We start from the raw sequence: 16539 nt of genomic DNA on the forward strand, positions 1-16539 counted from the left end.
ATTGGTAACGCTTATTCACATAAACGTATAATTCCATTTAATTAAACAAACGTAGACTTGGTGTTTACTATGTACAAGAATGCTCAGTGCTATGGGGGATGGATTTGAGAGGGATATCAGAGGAAGAGACAGGTCTGGAAGATTTTATGTGATTCATGGGGATAAGAGGAAGGAGTGAAAGTTGACTGGGATTTCCAGTGATGGGAAGCCTCTGAGGTTTACTAAGGGAACCTGAGATGTGGAATAAGTTTTTGGAGGAAGAGAATGAATTTGGGGATATTTGGAGTTTAGTTTTTCCAGCAGGACGTCTTTGTAGATATATGTCCAGTAGGTAGTCGGATATTTAGTGCTCACACTCAGGAGAGAGGTCAAGGCTAGAGACATGGAAATATAAACTGTCCATTGAGGTCATCATTGAAATTTTGACAATGAGTGATATCACCCGGGGAATGACTGTTTAGCAGAAAAGGTGGAAGGCTGGACTCGAACCCTGGGCATTGCTTACATTTAAGAGGCAGAAGCAGGAGTTGGAACCAAGGAAGGAAATTGAAAAGGATCAGTTCTGGAAGTGAAAGTCCAGGAAAGTGCATTGCCAAGGGAAGTGAGAACGTCACCACGGAGGGACTGGCCAGCAGTATTATATCCTAGTGCAAGGTCAGGCAGGGCAGTTGCTCAAGAAAATGCTGCAGAGATGTTGGGTAGGATGAAAACTGAGAAGAGGCTTTTAGAGTTGGCAATTAGGAAGACATTGGTAAGTTGAAGAGAGCCATTTTTGTGCCGTGATGGGCCAGAAACGTTTTGCAATTGGCTAAGGAATAAATGAAAATGGAGAATAGTAACAAGAAAAGACTACTCCTGTGAAGTTTGGTGGTAAACATAAGAGGAAAGTGGGCAGAGGCTTGAGGGGGAAGGCGGGCTTAAGGAAAGAATTTTGGAGGATGGAGAGAAGGGAGCCAGCGGAGAGGGAGAGCCTGAGGATATATGGTGATAGAGCTAGGAGGATATCAGAGCACATGGGATGGGGAACAGGGGGTTCAGATCATTTCCTGTGGGGAATATGAACAAGGAGACATCAGGGATAAACGGAAGTATTGCTGAGAATCACTAATGACTCAGTTGATGTTATGTAACATGCATTGTAGTAGAGACCCATTCCTTATGGCTGAGGGCTACATTTGATTCATCTTTATATCCCAGGGCCTAGAATAGTGTCATGGTAGGTGTTGAGCAAATGCTAGTTTGAGTGGGGAAAAAAAAAGGAATAAGGAGAATGAATAAGTGAATAATTGATTGACCATTGTGGCAGGGATAGCAAAGTCGAACGGTGACATCTATGCAAGGTCACGCAAGTTGATTATTGCATAAAATAAGGGGTGCAGAATCTGAAGTGCTAGAGAGGTCACTATGGAAATGACTGACCAGAGCCCGAGCTGGGTAGGGGAGGAAATAGAGCCAGGGGGAGGTGATAGTCTGGACTCATTGTGTATGTCTAGGTACTCATGGTCGTGGCGAGGACAAAGAAAGTTTAGTATATGAGTTGCAGAAGTGGGAGAACTAAAAGTCTCCGGGCAAAGACAATTTTGGAGTTTAACATGGTGGTGAAACAGATGGTCTTCAGGTGTGAATTACTGATGTCAGATCCTTTCCCGTTTTATAGGGATAGAGGGTATGGAGAGTGGAGGGACTTGAAGCTTAGGAGAGAGGGTTTGTCACCAAGTAAGGCTTAAGGGCAAGGAAGGGACTATGGAAACAAAGAAGGAAGACTACAGATTTCACGGTTTTGCCAGTGGCTGGCACTGTTGACTGTGATTTAGAAAAGATAATTAGAAGTAACTCTGCCCCTCCACCGCCCCATCCCAAATCTCTCTGTCTCTACCTCCCTTTAACCGTGGCTGATTTTGCTATAAATAACCCTCACTTTCAGAAAGTTTATTGATTGAAGTATTGGACCTATTTCCCAAACTTCTGAATATCTATAGCAATTTCATTATATTGATAGAATAGAACTTTATATATCAGAACCAGAAAACTTTGCCAGTAGTTATTTTTATGTATCCATGTCATAATATGTCAACAGCTTAATTTTCTTAGTTGTGAGCTTGTTAAGAATAGTCTTTAATTTCAGTTTAAACAGCTGTGCAAGAGTAACTGTTCCACAAACTTTTGATCCATAAACTTTTGCTGCTGTCTTGGGATCATTGTGTCGGTATTAAGAACAAATCAATCTAAAAAGTCGAGTTCATATGCTAAATCAATTTATACCTGTAACATCATTTACTTCTTTTTGCAGATTACATTCAGATATTTTGGCAGAGAGTTCTTCAATTCTCTTATATCTTTTTCTTAGAAATATTTTTGTAACAAGTGACATTAAAATTAAAGAAGAAAATCTTTTCTGTGATAATATTAAAGGCAATGAGATTTTCCCCTCTCAACAAGTAAGTGAATTAAAGTGATTGCACATGTGCTGATTTCCCTGTGTTTGTTGATGTTTCAAGTTTATGTTCTTTGGGGATTGCATATCCTGGCTTGTGAATGGACTGAGAGGCCTTTGCATGATTGTGCTGGTTTATTTGATATTGTATGTAGGTTTCACAGGCTGGAGTTCATGGTGTTTTTCCCTTCTTTTCAATTTATATATATTTTTCCTGAATAAAAGTAGTATCAATTCAGATATCCAAAAATGTATGAAGTATAAAGTGAAACCCATTGTAATCCTATTGCCCCTAAGAATACTACATTATTGTTTTCATGTGATTTCTCCAATTTTTAAAAGTATGCATAGACCAATAGGTTATTATTTGCAAAAATGGAATCATGATCTGCTTGCTGTTCTGAAATTTGCCTTTTAAACACTTTTCATAATATATCTTGGACATATCTTCATGTTGGTACATATCCGTCTGCCACATTCTTTAAAACTATAATATTGCATTCCTGTGCAGAGGCAGAATTTAACTTACCTCTTATTGATAGGTTCTCAGGGTGCTTATAAACATTGCTCTTCATACATCAGCAAGCTTACAATGCTCTTGCTTTTAGTAACAATCCTACATTGTTTTTTTCAATCTAGATTGAGGTTCACTCTTCTTTTTCTCTTTCCTTCTTTACTCACCTTAGGTATATGGAGACTTTTGCCTTATTTTTTTTTTTCTTTTACAGTTGCTTTTTCCTATCATCCACTTATTCATTAATTAATTAACCAATAACTTGTTACATGAGACTGCCAGTTTCTGTGGATATGAAAGTGAAAAAAACATGATTCTTTGCCTAAGACAAGTTCACAGTCTTGTAGAGCCCAAGCATTCACAGCCATCTACCTGTTCCTACTACATTGCATTTAGTTTCTTTTTTTCATAATCTAGTCTGAAAATAAGGACAATGTTTAAGTACTTAAGTGAATTCCAGGATGCTAGACTACCATTCTAATAATAATTTGCTGTGTGGAAATTTCTGGTTGCCACTCATACTGTTTTCTGTGTTCATAATCTTGTGTATACAGACAAATAATGAAATCTTTCTCCAAGAAAGAGAAATAAGGAATAAGATAGCATTCTTACTCTTTTTAAGTGGCGTTTAATCACACAAAGCCTAACTTTGCATTTTACTTTAAGTAGCAGAAGTATAACAGAAGATTAGTTTGGTCTATTGAAAATTTACCTTTTTTTTTTTTTTTAAAGTAGCAGAAGTATAATAGAAGATTTAGTTTTGTCTAGAGTAAATTTACCATTTTCTCACAAATCCAGGAGGGAAATAAGACACTGTTAATCATGTAGGACCAATATTACAGCAATATTATATTTTAATTATTATTTGTTATAGTTTATGTTTTTGAAAAAGCTAGATTTTTTTTCCCTAAACTATAGCCAAGATTTTATCTTACCAATTAAAAAAGATTGGTTCCTTTTCTGTCACTAGTGGTATTTGTGTTGTAATTTATAAAAAATTCTAAAGTTTAATTCTAAGATCGTGTCATCCATATGTAGCATTATTGGGGAGTTAGAGTTGTTCCTGAATTTAGGTTTTTCTTTATATCAACCTTCCTGTTATTGTTAAGCCACAAGGATCATATTTCCTATCCTTTCTTCTCATTAGAGACACATGAGTTAAGTACCTGATGTTCAACTTGAGTAACAATACCTGTTCCTTTACAGATTGCTAGACTAATTGAATGTGAGAGAGTATTAGTGGCATTGGAACTGAGCAACTACCTAAATGATTCCAGTTATGCCCTTCAAGCTGTTACTCAATGTTATGGCCTCCTTGCTCCTATCATCTATCACAGTATTGTTTTGGTACCTGTTGTACGGGTAAGGGTATTTTTTTCCGCCCAGATAAGGGTATTTTACAAAGGAAACTCAATAATGCATTTTGGAAAAGAAAAAGCAATGTGTCCTTCGAAAGTACAAATAGGTCAAGAGCAAGTATTATGAAATTTCATGAGTTAACTGAAAAACGTTTTAATAATTTAAATTGTATATCTGGGCGAATAGAAATAAGGACTTAAGATGTGTTTCCCTGAAAAGTCAGCCCCATTGCTGTCCATATTTAAATATTGGCAATATACTTTTCTAGGTTTTTTAAGTTATTTCAATTTTTATGTTCTTGTAATGTTAGAAACAACAATATTTATTCAAAGCATATTGTTAAAGCCATCATCTAGGGGGAAAAACTGATGGATGACCCAGGAGAAAAAAGACTTGATGTCTCTCTGATGGAGTTGGAATTTTTGGAAAAAGGGTAGGTGGGACCTGGCTGAAGGGATTATATTAGTTGTCTATGCTTCCTAACAAATCACTATAAAACTCAGTGGCTCAAAACAACACCCATTTACTATCTCATAGTCTCTGTAGGTCAGGAGGCTGGATACAGGTTGTCTGGATCTTCTGATCAGGGTCTCATCAGGCTAAAATCAAGGCGTTGTTCAGAGCTGTGATCTCACCTGAGCCTCTGGGTTCTCTTCCAGACTCATTGGTTGTTGAGAGAATTCATTTCCTTGTGGCTGTGTGATGAGGTCCTTAGTTCTGAAGGGCTGGCTACCAGTGCCCTGCCACATGGCCTTCTCCACCACGTGGCAGTTTGCTTCTTTCAGGCCAGCAGGGGAGTACCCTCTAAGATGCACGAGGAGTCTTATATAATGTAATGTAGTGATGAGAGCGAGCATCCCATCACAGGTCCTGCTTGCCCTCAAGGAGAAGGGATTATACAGGGCTTGTACACTAGGGGCAGAATCTTGAGGACTGTCTTAGAATTCTGCCTACCACAGGAAGCAATGAGAGAAGTAAGGTTTGACTGCTGACACTTACACAAAGTCATCGTTATCACCATCGTTGGCTGTCACTGTCATCATTGACTCAGATTTTGAGAATCAAGAAGATATGAGTGAACTCATGCAAAGTATAAAGTGTTTAATTCACCACTGAGGAAACTAACCCGAGAGCTTCAGTAACTTAACAAATATTCCCCTTGGAGGGGCTAAACTGGAGCTTAGACATGCCTGCTTCTCTCACATGCCCCCCACCTAGTAAGTATTGGGTTGGCCAAAAAGTTCATTTGGTTAATAAATTCGTTGTTCAATAAAGTTCTTGGTGAAAATGAAAAATGTGTCTTATTTTTATTTAAAACCAAACAGACTTTTTGGCCAACTCAATAGTTCAGCTATTGAAGAGATCTGCCTCCAAAATCCAAAATCTAGACTCATAGCTGGCTGTTCCATGTCACTTGTGAGTGGATCAGAGCAGTGTTCCAGAATGTGGAATATGCTTCCTCGGGACCCCAAAAGCATTTCCCTGGCATTGTTCTGTCTTCTTAGAGGTGAGAGATTCCAGATGTCAGACCTACTTTGGAGGGAGTGTCTCAGCATGGCCCAGACATTTCATTAATGTGTCAGGCCCCTGACTCTTCTTAGGGTATATTTCTACCCTCTGGAGGACATGCATCTCACATCTGCAATGTATTTGCCATTTCTTGTTTATTAGGTTCAATTAACATGGCTTTTTGATGGCGGTCCAATGTTTTGTTTTGAGACGTGTGCAGAAAGTTCAGGTTCTTTCATAAAATATTAGGTCAGAGGGTGGGAGAGTTATCATTGCCCTGTGGCAAGACTCTAAATGTATGTTCTTGTCTGCCCAGTGTGACTGGGAACTCCTTCTGATACTTCTTCCTCATAGGAGATGACTTCTGTCCAATAGGATAGAAAAGACAACATCAGCCACATCGAGGCACCCCTTTTAGTGTGCTCCAGCAAAGACACCACCCTGGGAACAGCGCCTACAATTGATGCTTAGTTGGTTGAGTTCAGGGTAGTTCCCTGTCATTCTCCAGGATCCCACTGCTTCAGGGTGCCTTTAACTCAGAAAGTGGGTTGTAGCTATGAGGAAGACCTTAGGAAAGGAGTTTCAAAATAAATTGTATTATTCAGAGCAGGAAAAGATGAGTGGAACAAAGGAGAGATTCCAGAAATAGGCCTCACTTTGGATGAGAATGTAATATATGATGGAATTGGCATTCCACTTCAGTGGGAAGATAATGGATATTTTTAGTAAATGGTGGTGAAACATTTGGATATTCCTTTGAAAGAAAGTAGAATTTGACCCCTGTTTTGTACCATACATAGAAAGTCCAGATGTATTAAAGACTTAGATGTAAAAGAAAGCCAAAACTTTTAGGAAAAAAAAAAAACCCAAGAGATTACATATGCAACCCAGGGTTGGGAAACACTTTCTAACCAAGATAGAACTCTTGGAAATAACAAGAAAAATAAGACACATTTGACTATATTTATGGCAACCCATGTGTGACGAAAGGGACCATAACAAAGATAGTAGATAATTTAGGGATCTGGGAAAAGTAGCACTGATGAGGGTAAATATATATAACAAAAAGTCTTACAAATTGACAGTAACTAATAAAAAATGGGCACAGGATAATAATAGGCAGTTTACAGGAGAGCAAATTCAAGTAGCCAAAAAACATATGAAAAGATACTCAAATTCTGAATATCCACAGAAATGCACATTAAATCAGTAATATGATATCACTAGCAGAGTTGAAAAGATCTGTAACTCCTATTGCTGGTGAGAATGTGGGGCAAAGACATTCCCTTTCATTGGTGGGAGAAATGTGAATTTTATTGGCTTTGAAATTTGGTAAAGCAATCTTAATTTTAATTAAACTGAATATAATTTAAGTAAAGTTAAAAGCAAATATACCTAACATACAAATTCCTCTGCTAGTAATTTTTACCATAGAGTAAGATTTTAGTAAATTAAAAAGTACATTTACCCAACACAGCTGTCCCTTTATTAGCAATTTATCCCACAGATTAAAATCACCCCTAGTTCCACCCGTTGGTTCCATGTGTTCTACCTGCTGGGAGCACAGTACCACATAAGGGTCACTGATTTAGAGTATATACTGGGCCCTGGAGGACGGTGCCTCACTCTCGCTGGGTATCATCTCAAAGCTGGCACCTCACTTGCCACTCATTTTGGCAACTGAGCTTGTATAAGGGTGTTTTCTCTGTTGTTGTTTTTGTGTGTCCACGCCACACTGCTTGTTGGATATTAGTTCCCCAACGGGGGGATTGAACCCAGGCCATGACAGTGAAAGCGCTAAGTCCTAACCACTGGACCACCAGGGAATTCCCTGTATAAGCATGTTTATTGTGGCATTCTTTTTTTTTTTTTTTTTTTTTTTCGGTTCACGGGCCTCTCACTGTTGTGGCCTCTCCCGTTGCGGAGCACAGGCTCTGGGCGCGCAGGCTCAGCGGCCATGGCTCACAGGCCCAGCCGCCCCGCGGCACGCAGGATCCTCCCGGACCGGGGCACGAACCCGCGCCCCCCGCATCGGCAGGCGGACTCCCAACCACTGCGCCACCAGGGAAGCCCATGTGGCATTCTTGATGGTGGCAAAAAAGCTGGAGACAAAGAGGACATGCAGTAACAGGAGGATGGCCAGTACTGCCAGATTGTAAAACATCAGCCTTAAAACTGTGCAACAGGAAGAATCTGGAAATGGCTGAATAAATTATGATTGGTTCACACTAAATAATATTATGTAACCATTAGAAATGATGAATTAGAGGTATACCTGTAGACTTGGAGGGATTTTTCACAAGACATGCTTCAAGGGGAGATGCATAGTTCAGAAAGGTGTGTATAAATATCATTTTGTAAAATAACATTAACCCTCCATATATATATATATACACACACACACACACACACACGCGTGCGCGCGCATAATTACATGAGCCTAGAGAAGACTACAGAGCTACTAGGTTGTTAACACGATTTGGGGATATGGTACGGTAGGGTGGGAGAGGGTGATGGTGGAGGGGAGGAATTAAAGCAGCATTAAAAAAAATGCATAAGTGTTCTCTAACAACAGTAATAATATTGTTAGAATGGTGGCTTGAAGCAATTAATATGCCCACAAAGGACCAACCTCCATATATTAATTTGTCTTTTGGAATAATCTGAATGATGAATAGATTGATGCAATGTCAGCTCTGCTTTTCTGATAGTAATATTGCTCAGAACTGTGAGGCAGTATTGAAAGCTAAACTTAATTGTCTAGCTCTGGATCAAATTCGGGATCACATAATATGGAGAGTAGTTAAGGAAGTAAGTACCAATATTAATTGATTTCCTGGGATATGAGTGCTTGGTTTTAATTTTAAAGGAATCTATTATTTCAAGTACCCGTATCACTGTATATTTAATATGGTACATCTTTCTCCATGTGGTTTTTTAAAGTCCTCCTAAGCCTGAATGTGATCTTTAGTTTCTTGTATACATGTAACATTCTGCCTATGGCACTTGTCAGAATGAGCTTTATTTGTTTGTATATTTATTTTATCCTCTCCACTAGTTTTCAAGTTACTTTAGATGAAGGACTCATCTGAAAATTGAATTTATCAGTTTTATCTCCGGGTACACTTCTTTATGCATAATAAGCAATTTAACCATAATTATTAAAAACAATAAAATTTGATGGCTTAAAACCTTCATGATTTGAATAGAGCATTTTTTAATGAGTAAGGGTGATAGTTTTCAACAAAAACCATTGTGCTTCTATATTTCAGATCTTGATAAAGTGTGTTGTGGTTTTGCAAGGACTACCAAATATTCACTCAAAGAAACATATTGCGAGCTTTGAAAGTGTACAGCACATGATAGCTTGTTGTATCTTCTACATAACAAAGGTATTTATCTCATTCTTTTGTCTAGTGTCATGAAACTTAGGAGCCGTAATGGTTTAGCAAGTTAAGCTACTTGTAATCACAGTAATTAGAATACTTTGAAAAATAATACCCCCAAAGCATTTTAGATCAAAAGTAGCCTGAGCGGGCTAGTTGGTAAAGTCTGGAAGGGCCTATCTTAGGCCAGGGAGAGGGGGCTGAAAGAGGACATTTTATGGGACCTCATTCATTCTAGAATCAAGAAAGAACAAGATACCAGGGGCAGAGAGGTGTAGGCTTATATATCCTCACTGCTTGGCTCAAAGGCCAGCATTGTGTGTTTCTTCAAGGGCTTTGGTTGACTGAATCCAGTGAATCTCTTCAAAGAAGGGCCATATTTGCCTACCTATTTTATGTAGTCTTCCCAGAACCTTTCTGATTTGGCAGTGATCTGGAAGAATACTGCATGGATGGGCTGATATGATGGGACTTAAGTTTGCTTCTGTGGAGGTCTGGCAACAGAGAGGCCTCTACCCTCTACCTTAGCAAAAAGGTCATGGTTTGCTGGCAATTCAGGCTCCTGGCCTGACCTCAGGAGCAGAAAATCATATTCCTTCCGTCACTCACTGGTTTGCCGCTCTTGGAGAGACATCTATGACCTGGTCTGTGTAGATGCTGAGGGAGCATAAGCCTTTAGCAGGAAGAAAAATAACAACTCACTTAAGGGAAGAGGCCAATCACTAGAATAATTGTATTATTTACCCTCACCCTGTTGAAAAGGATCAGAGATGACTTAAGAAAAAGAAACCTTTCAAGCAATGCAATCAGAACAAATTTATTTTTTTTCTTCCGGTTTTACTGAGATATAACTGGCATACGGCACTGTGTAAGTTTAAGGTGTACAACATAATGACTTGATTTACATACATCATGAAGTGATTACCACAATAAATTTAGTGAACCTGCATCATCTCCTATAGATACAAAATTAAAGAAATAGAAAAATTTTTTTTTCTTGTGATGAGAACTCTTAGGAGTTACTCTTAACAGCTTTCATATACAACAAATTTAATTTTTGATTAAAAAATTAAATAGGGAAAGATTATGATTATGATACTTCTCGAGTCACATCTGGAAGCTCAAGAAATACCCGACAATGTAGAATAGAATTATCTAGAGATAAATTCACAAGACAGATCCAGAAGTCATAACATGAAACGAAGGAGTCTGGAGGTGGAAAAGAAATAAGTAGAGAAGTAATCATCTTTCTGAGTCCCAGGCAGGATTAATGTAAGAATATATGTGTAGACACATGTTGGTGAAATTCCTGGAGTCCAAGGATAAGGACGAATCTTAAAGTTTTGAGACCCAAAGAACAGATTATTTATTTGCAATGGAAAGAGAATCAATTAGCTTCGGACTTTTTTAATCAGCAACACTAACAGTTAAATTCCTGGAGCAGCATTTATAGAATCCTGAGGGAAGAAGACTAAGGCCCCAAAATTACTAACCAGGAAAAGATATCATTCATTTGTCAGGGCAAAATAAACATTTTCAGAAGTGCAGGCATTTAAAAAGTATTCTGTCCATGTACTTATCTGAGGACAACACTTGGGGAAATACTCTATCAAATGACAGTTGGTTCAGAACAGAAATCCCGAGATAGGGAAAGACAAAAAGGAGAGGAATAATGGGAGCATCGAATCTTGCAATATATGTATTATTAAAGTTAAATAGATAATAATGATGTGACTAGGACTTTGTAATATAAATGCTAAGTAGGGACTTTTGAAATACAAGAGTCATCCTTGAAAGAAAAACTTAACAGTAACCTAGAACTAAAGCTTCTATCCTGTTTGGGGTTGAGGGAGGCGTGAGCAGCTATAGATGCATGGTGCATGTGTGTTAAAAATACATATAGTATAAAACTACATGTTCTATAACATTATTTTTTTTAATTAATTAATTAATTTATTTTGGCTGCGTCGGGTCTTCGTTGCTGCGCGCGGGCTTTCTCTAGTTGTGGCGAGCGGGGGCTACTCTTCGTTGTGGTATGCGGGCCTCTCATTGCGGTGGCTTCTGTTGTTGCGGAGCACAGGCTCTAGGCGCGCGGGCTTCAGTAGTTGTGGCACGTGGGCTCAGATAGTTGTGGTTCATGGGCTCTAGAGCTGCAGGCTCAGTAGTTGTGGCGCATGGGCTTAGTTGCTCCGCGGCATGTGGGATCTTCCTGAACCAGGGCTCGAACCTGTGTCCCCTGCATTTGCAGGCAGATTCTTAACCACTGTGCCACCAGGGAAGTCCCCACATATTGTATAACATTATTATTTTCTTTTGATGGAATATATATATTTAAAGATGACTCAGGAATATGTAGGCATGAGCTGATCTTTAAAGCACAGTAGGACTTCAAAATTGACAGGAAAGAAGAGCAAACAGAGGAATGACAGGGAGGAAAAAGGAACAGGAAAAAATGACAGGGATGAAAAATGGCTAATTCAGCCAAAGTAAGAAGAAGGAAAGTGAGATTGTATTTAAGATGGAAGGAATAAAACCAAGTACATTAATTACTTCCCTAAGCGTGAAAGAACTCAGGAGACAGAGACTGTCAGATGGGCTGAAAAGGCAGATTCAAATGTGTATTATTTGAAGAAACACTTGTAAAACAAGATAACAAGCAATTTGAAAAATAAATAGACAAAGATACTGGGAAAATGCAAACAAAAATGAAGGAAGGGTGGCAATTTTCATATTTGAAAAAGCAGAATTCAGTGTCCAAAACATTAATCAGGACAAAGAGAGGCATTATGTAGTGTCCTTCCAGTCGCTCCTGGATGGCATCTGGCACTTTCTGGTCTTAGGGCAGTCTCATTGTCAAGTATTAAAGATGAAGTCTGAATTAAAACAAAACTTGAATTGTTTACAACAGCAAATTAAAGGAGAAAAACAATTAGGTTATATGAAAAATGCTACAAAGGCATTTGATAACACTCAGCAACTTTTCCTAATAAAACTTTTAAATAGGTTAGGAAGAGAAGGAAGTTATTGCATAATGATAAAGACATTTACCAAAAATTTTTAGCAAATATCATACTAAACGGCAAATTTTTGAAGCTGTTTCCTTAAAATCAGGCACAGGAGATACTGACTCTTAATAATGTGATTCATTATTTGTAGAGATCTGGTCTGATGAAATAGATAAGGGTATGAAATAATTTTATAATATTAGAAAAGCATAATTTGTAATTGTAGAGGTCTCAAAAACCCATGAAAATCTAGTAAAAGATTACTAGAATTAAAAAGAATTTATAAAATGATATAAGAATTTATAAGAAGTTATAAAGTTATGTAAGACACAAACTGATAAGTTGGGTTTTTTAAAATGTTTTTCTTACTGTTTTTATTTTTAATATGAGTAGTAGCCAGTTAGAAATGGACAGGGGAAAATATACCACTTATAATACACACTATTTTAAACTTAACAAAATGTTAAAGAACCTAAATAAAAGAAATGTGAAATCTTACTGAAGGACACAAAATAAGATCTGCACATATGGCAGGCCACACCAAGTTCCTGAATAGGAAGGCTTACTGTCATAGCTATATAAATCTTTCCTAAAATAATATTTCCATGCATTGCAGTTTTAATCAGAATCCTAGTGAGGTTTCTTTGAAACTGATTAGTGTTACTTAGAAATTCTCAGTAGGTATTAAAATTTACCAAGGCCACTTCAATAAAAAATGGTCTTAACAGAGTAACGGGCAAATAGATCAGTGGAATAAAATAGAGACTCCAGGAAGAGCTGGCTCCGGGTCTACAGGAAGAACTTAATATAAGACAAAGGTGGCATTTATATTCATTGAAAAAATGATAATTTATCAATAAAAGGTGGTGATATAACTGACTCTTCATTTGAAAATAACGCCAGAGCCCTACCTCATACTGTAAACAAAATGAAGTCCAGATGGATTTGAGGATATTTGGATTGCCTTGAAATCAGGGGAGACCTTTCTCAACAGGGCACAAAATTCAAAAGATACACACACAAAAATAGATAAATAGATGACACGATAATTTAAAAATACTTTTTTTAATGATAAGACACTATAGACAAAGCTTAAAGGCATTTATTTTTTAAAAATACAGCAGTTGCCGGATTATTAACATTGATTGCCTCAGGCAGTAATCAATGAGAAAATAGGAAATAATTTCACAGTTTGGGAAAAGAAGGATCAGATTTATTTTTAATTATGGAAGATATGATTAAATATTTCAGTCACCTTAAAAAGTGGAACCGTGAACAAGTACCAGATGATGAATGGCCATCTAATGAGGTCAGAGAGAAGCCATTCAAGGGTTTCAAACCTGGGAATGACGTAATGAGATTTGCATTTTAGAAAAAAGAAATTATTCTCGTTGCACAACAGCTAATAATTAGAGGGGGATAAGATCCGAGGCAGGAAATGAGTTAGAAGGTGAGAGGTGATGAACTAAACTAGTGTGGAGAAAGTGAGAGATAGAATTGAAAGGATTCAAGAGTTATTTATGAGATAGAATTGAGTAGGGGGGGATCAAGGAGGGAGAGGGAAGAGTCCACAGTAATCCAGCTATCTGGGCAGTTGGGTGGGTACAATGCAATTTGTTGAACCCTGGGTGGGAAAGGGGGAAAAGATAATGAGTTTTGAATATATTGAATTTGGGGGCATACAGGATATCCAGAGAGGTGGACATTATATAATTGGACCTATAGGCTTGAGGTTCAGGAGAGGCCAAATATATGTAAAGACAACGGAGTCATTAGTATACGGGCTCAACTGAAGCAACAGAGATAGATGGTATCACCCGGGGTCAATGTGTAGAGTAAGAAAAGAAGAGAATTGTCTTAAGAATCTCAAGGGTGTTAGTCCACGGGTCCCATCCGGCTTCCACTAGGCGAGAGGAAGAATTGGAAAGGTGATTAGTCCAAAGGTGTTTTATTATTCCTAACCCCTCCCCAACCTTAAGAATCTTTCTGGTGCTATTAGTTCTGTCATTGTCACAAGGGGGTAACTGTTGAAAGCAGGGGTCCCACACAATCCAAAGGATCCCTTTCCATTCCCACTGCTCAGTCACACACACACATCAATTCGTGTAATCCTGGGCTAAAAGGGCACCTTCCAAGGTTACTTTTCTTTAGAATATATTCATCTGCTTGGCCTCACCTCCCCCTTTCCCCCCGAACCCTTCCATCAATGAGTATTTCCAGGACAGGGGTGTCATTTTCAAATAAGAAAATACCGGGTTACACTGTCTTTCCAGGGCACTGGGCAGCTGTTCACCTCACATTTAAATAACTAACCGTGGCTGCTGCAGTGTTTCTTCCAGAACAAAGAAACTTTATTCCAAGGCAGCTCATTGCTTGTAACTTGCCAATAGTAACTTCTCCTGCTAAAAACCAACTAAACAGCCAACCAACCAGCCAACCAAAAAACCAGTCCTGCTTACACAGGCACTCCGTATATGACCGTTAATGGGGAGGAGTCAGGAGAGGGAAGGGATAAGGATGGAGGAGAGGAGAGGTGGCCCCTAGACCAGGGTCCCAGCAGCGGGATCCGGGCATGTGTGGGGTCAGCTTGGACAGGACATCTGCCTCTCCTCTCTCACGGGAGGAGGGTGGTTATCCTTACGCGTGGGCGTGTAGGTGGGTTTGGGGACAGCAGATACGCCCGTTCCCCTGCACTGCTCTCTGGGAAGGAAGCAAGGTCATTTGCAGAGAGTGGGGAGGTGGAGAGTAAGGGTGGGCTCCAGAGATGTGAGAAGATGTTTGTGTAACAGCCCCCGTGGGAGACGGGGGAGAGTGCTGACCTGGAATAAGCAGGGTTTCCACCCAGCGTTTGGGGCCGCGTGGAGGCTGAGGTCCTCCACGAAATTCGCATGCCTCCTCTCTCAGCTGCCTGTGGTTTTTCTCCCACAGCAGTTTGCGGCTGGCTCTGTATTTCTTGACCGCCACCCGTGACTCCAGCCCCTTTCCCCCGCCTGAGGAATCATTTTGAGATCCTCTGGACATTATTGTAGAAATGACCCTGAATGTTCTGGACATTTTCTTTAAAGTATATTGAATTGGCCAAAAAAGTTCGTTTGGGTTTTCTGTGAGGTGTTAAGGCAAAACCCCAAAGAACTTTTTGGCCAACACACTATATGTTAATGTCAGGATTTGATGCTAGAGCTGGTTCTGTCCCAAATTGATACTCTGAGAATTGTCATTTCAGAAGTTTTCTCCAGCCTGACCAATAGACCCAGAAGCCTGACTACCCCTGAATCCCAGATTTGAGGCATTCATTTGATATAAACATATTTTTACAGAGATTTTCTCTTAGGACATGTAAAGCCCAATTAGTCAAACGGCCCTGTTTCTCTCCTCTGTTCTGTTTTAAAAATTGGTAATCTTTCCGGATGGTTCAATCTTTCTTCTTTAAGGAGCAGTATTTTTTTCTGAAAGCTGCCAGAATTCCAAATAAAGTACCACTTCTGAGACATGTCATCTTAAATATTTGATTATTTTCGCATTGTTAAAAAATTTATTATGCCAAACATCTGGCACATTTAAAAAATTTCTATTCACCATTTGGTATGTTAAGTAGAATTGGTTCTCTGTTTTTCTTTTGTTTGGAAAAATTCATTCTCATTTAGTGTTTTCCACTGGCATGTTAAAATTCATTCTCATTTAGTATTTTCCACTGGCATTGTTAAAAATTTTATTATGCCAAACATCTGGCACATTTAAAAAATTTCTATTCACCGTTTGGTATGTTAAGTAGAATTGGTTCTCTGTTTTTCTTTTGTTTGGAAAAATTCATTCTCATTTAAGTATTTTCCACTGGCATGTTAAAACAAGGAGAAAAGATTGCACAGTGCTGTATAAACCAAATATGTTGGAAAGCAAAGGTGAATGGGGAGCAAACGTTAGCTCACTTCTGTTTTCTAATAACAAAACTTGTTCCCTCTCTTATCAGTTTTACAATGAGACTGGACAGTTTTGCCTAGCATTCAAAGCCCTGCTTGACCTAACCACACCTACCTTGGCAAAATTTGTTTCACTGTTTTCCTTTCCACATTCTGTCCCACAGTCAACATTAGTTTAACACCATTGCCCTGGTCCTACAGAAATATTTCCAGTTCTTAGCATTTGCATTAGGTAGGTCTCATGAGCTTCAAGCAGCCACTCACTGTTTTTCAGCCACCTTATATATTCTTTCCCTGCCTGGGAAGTAATAGTTGTTACTTATCTTAAATACTAACCTATTCAGCTTAACAGAATACACCTACAGATAAATTCATACAAACTTATTTATACCCTGAGAGTATTGTCCTGGGGATT

The 16539-nt window shown here is 38.7% G+C and overlaps 1 protein-coding gene across 1 annotated transcript in view; it reads left to right on the forward strand.

Annotated features, from left to right (window-relative positions):
* CFAP54 (cilia and flagella associated protein 54) overlaps positions 1–16539 on the forward strand; it is a 296739-nt gene that overhangs the window by 90500 nt on the left and 189700 nt on the right. The window contains exons 24-26 of the mRNA XM_022562388.3: positions 2291–2438; positions 4155–4310; positions 9089–9208. Of these exons, the coding sequence (XP_022418096.3) occupies positions 2291–2438; positions 4155–4310; positions 9089–9208 (424 nt within the window). The remainder of the gene's footprint in view (positions 1–2290; positions 2439–4154; positions 4311–9088; positions 9209–16539) is intronic.

Source organism: Delphinapterus leucas, chromosome 11 (assembly GCF_059928025.1).
Source record: "Delphinapterus leucas isolate spDelLeu-1000000601 "Yukka" chromosome 11, BTC_Dleu_Yukka2, whole genome shotgun sequence".
Taxonomy (NCBI): domain Eukaryota; kingdom Metazoa; phylum Chordata; class Mammalia; order Artiodactyla; family Monodontidae; genus Delphinapterus; species Delphinapterus leucas.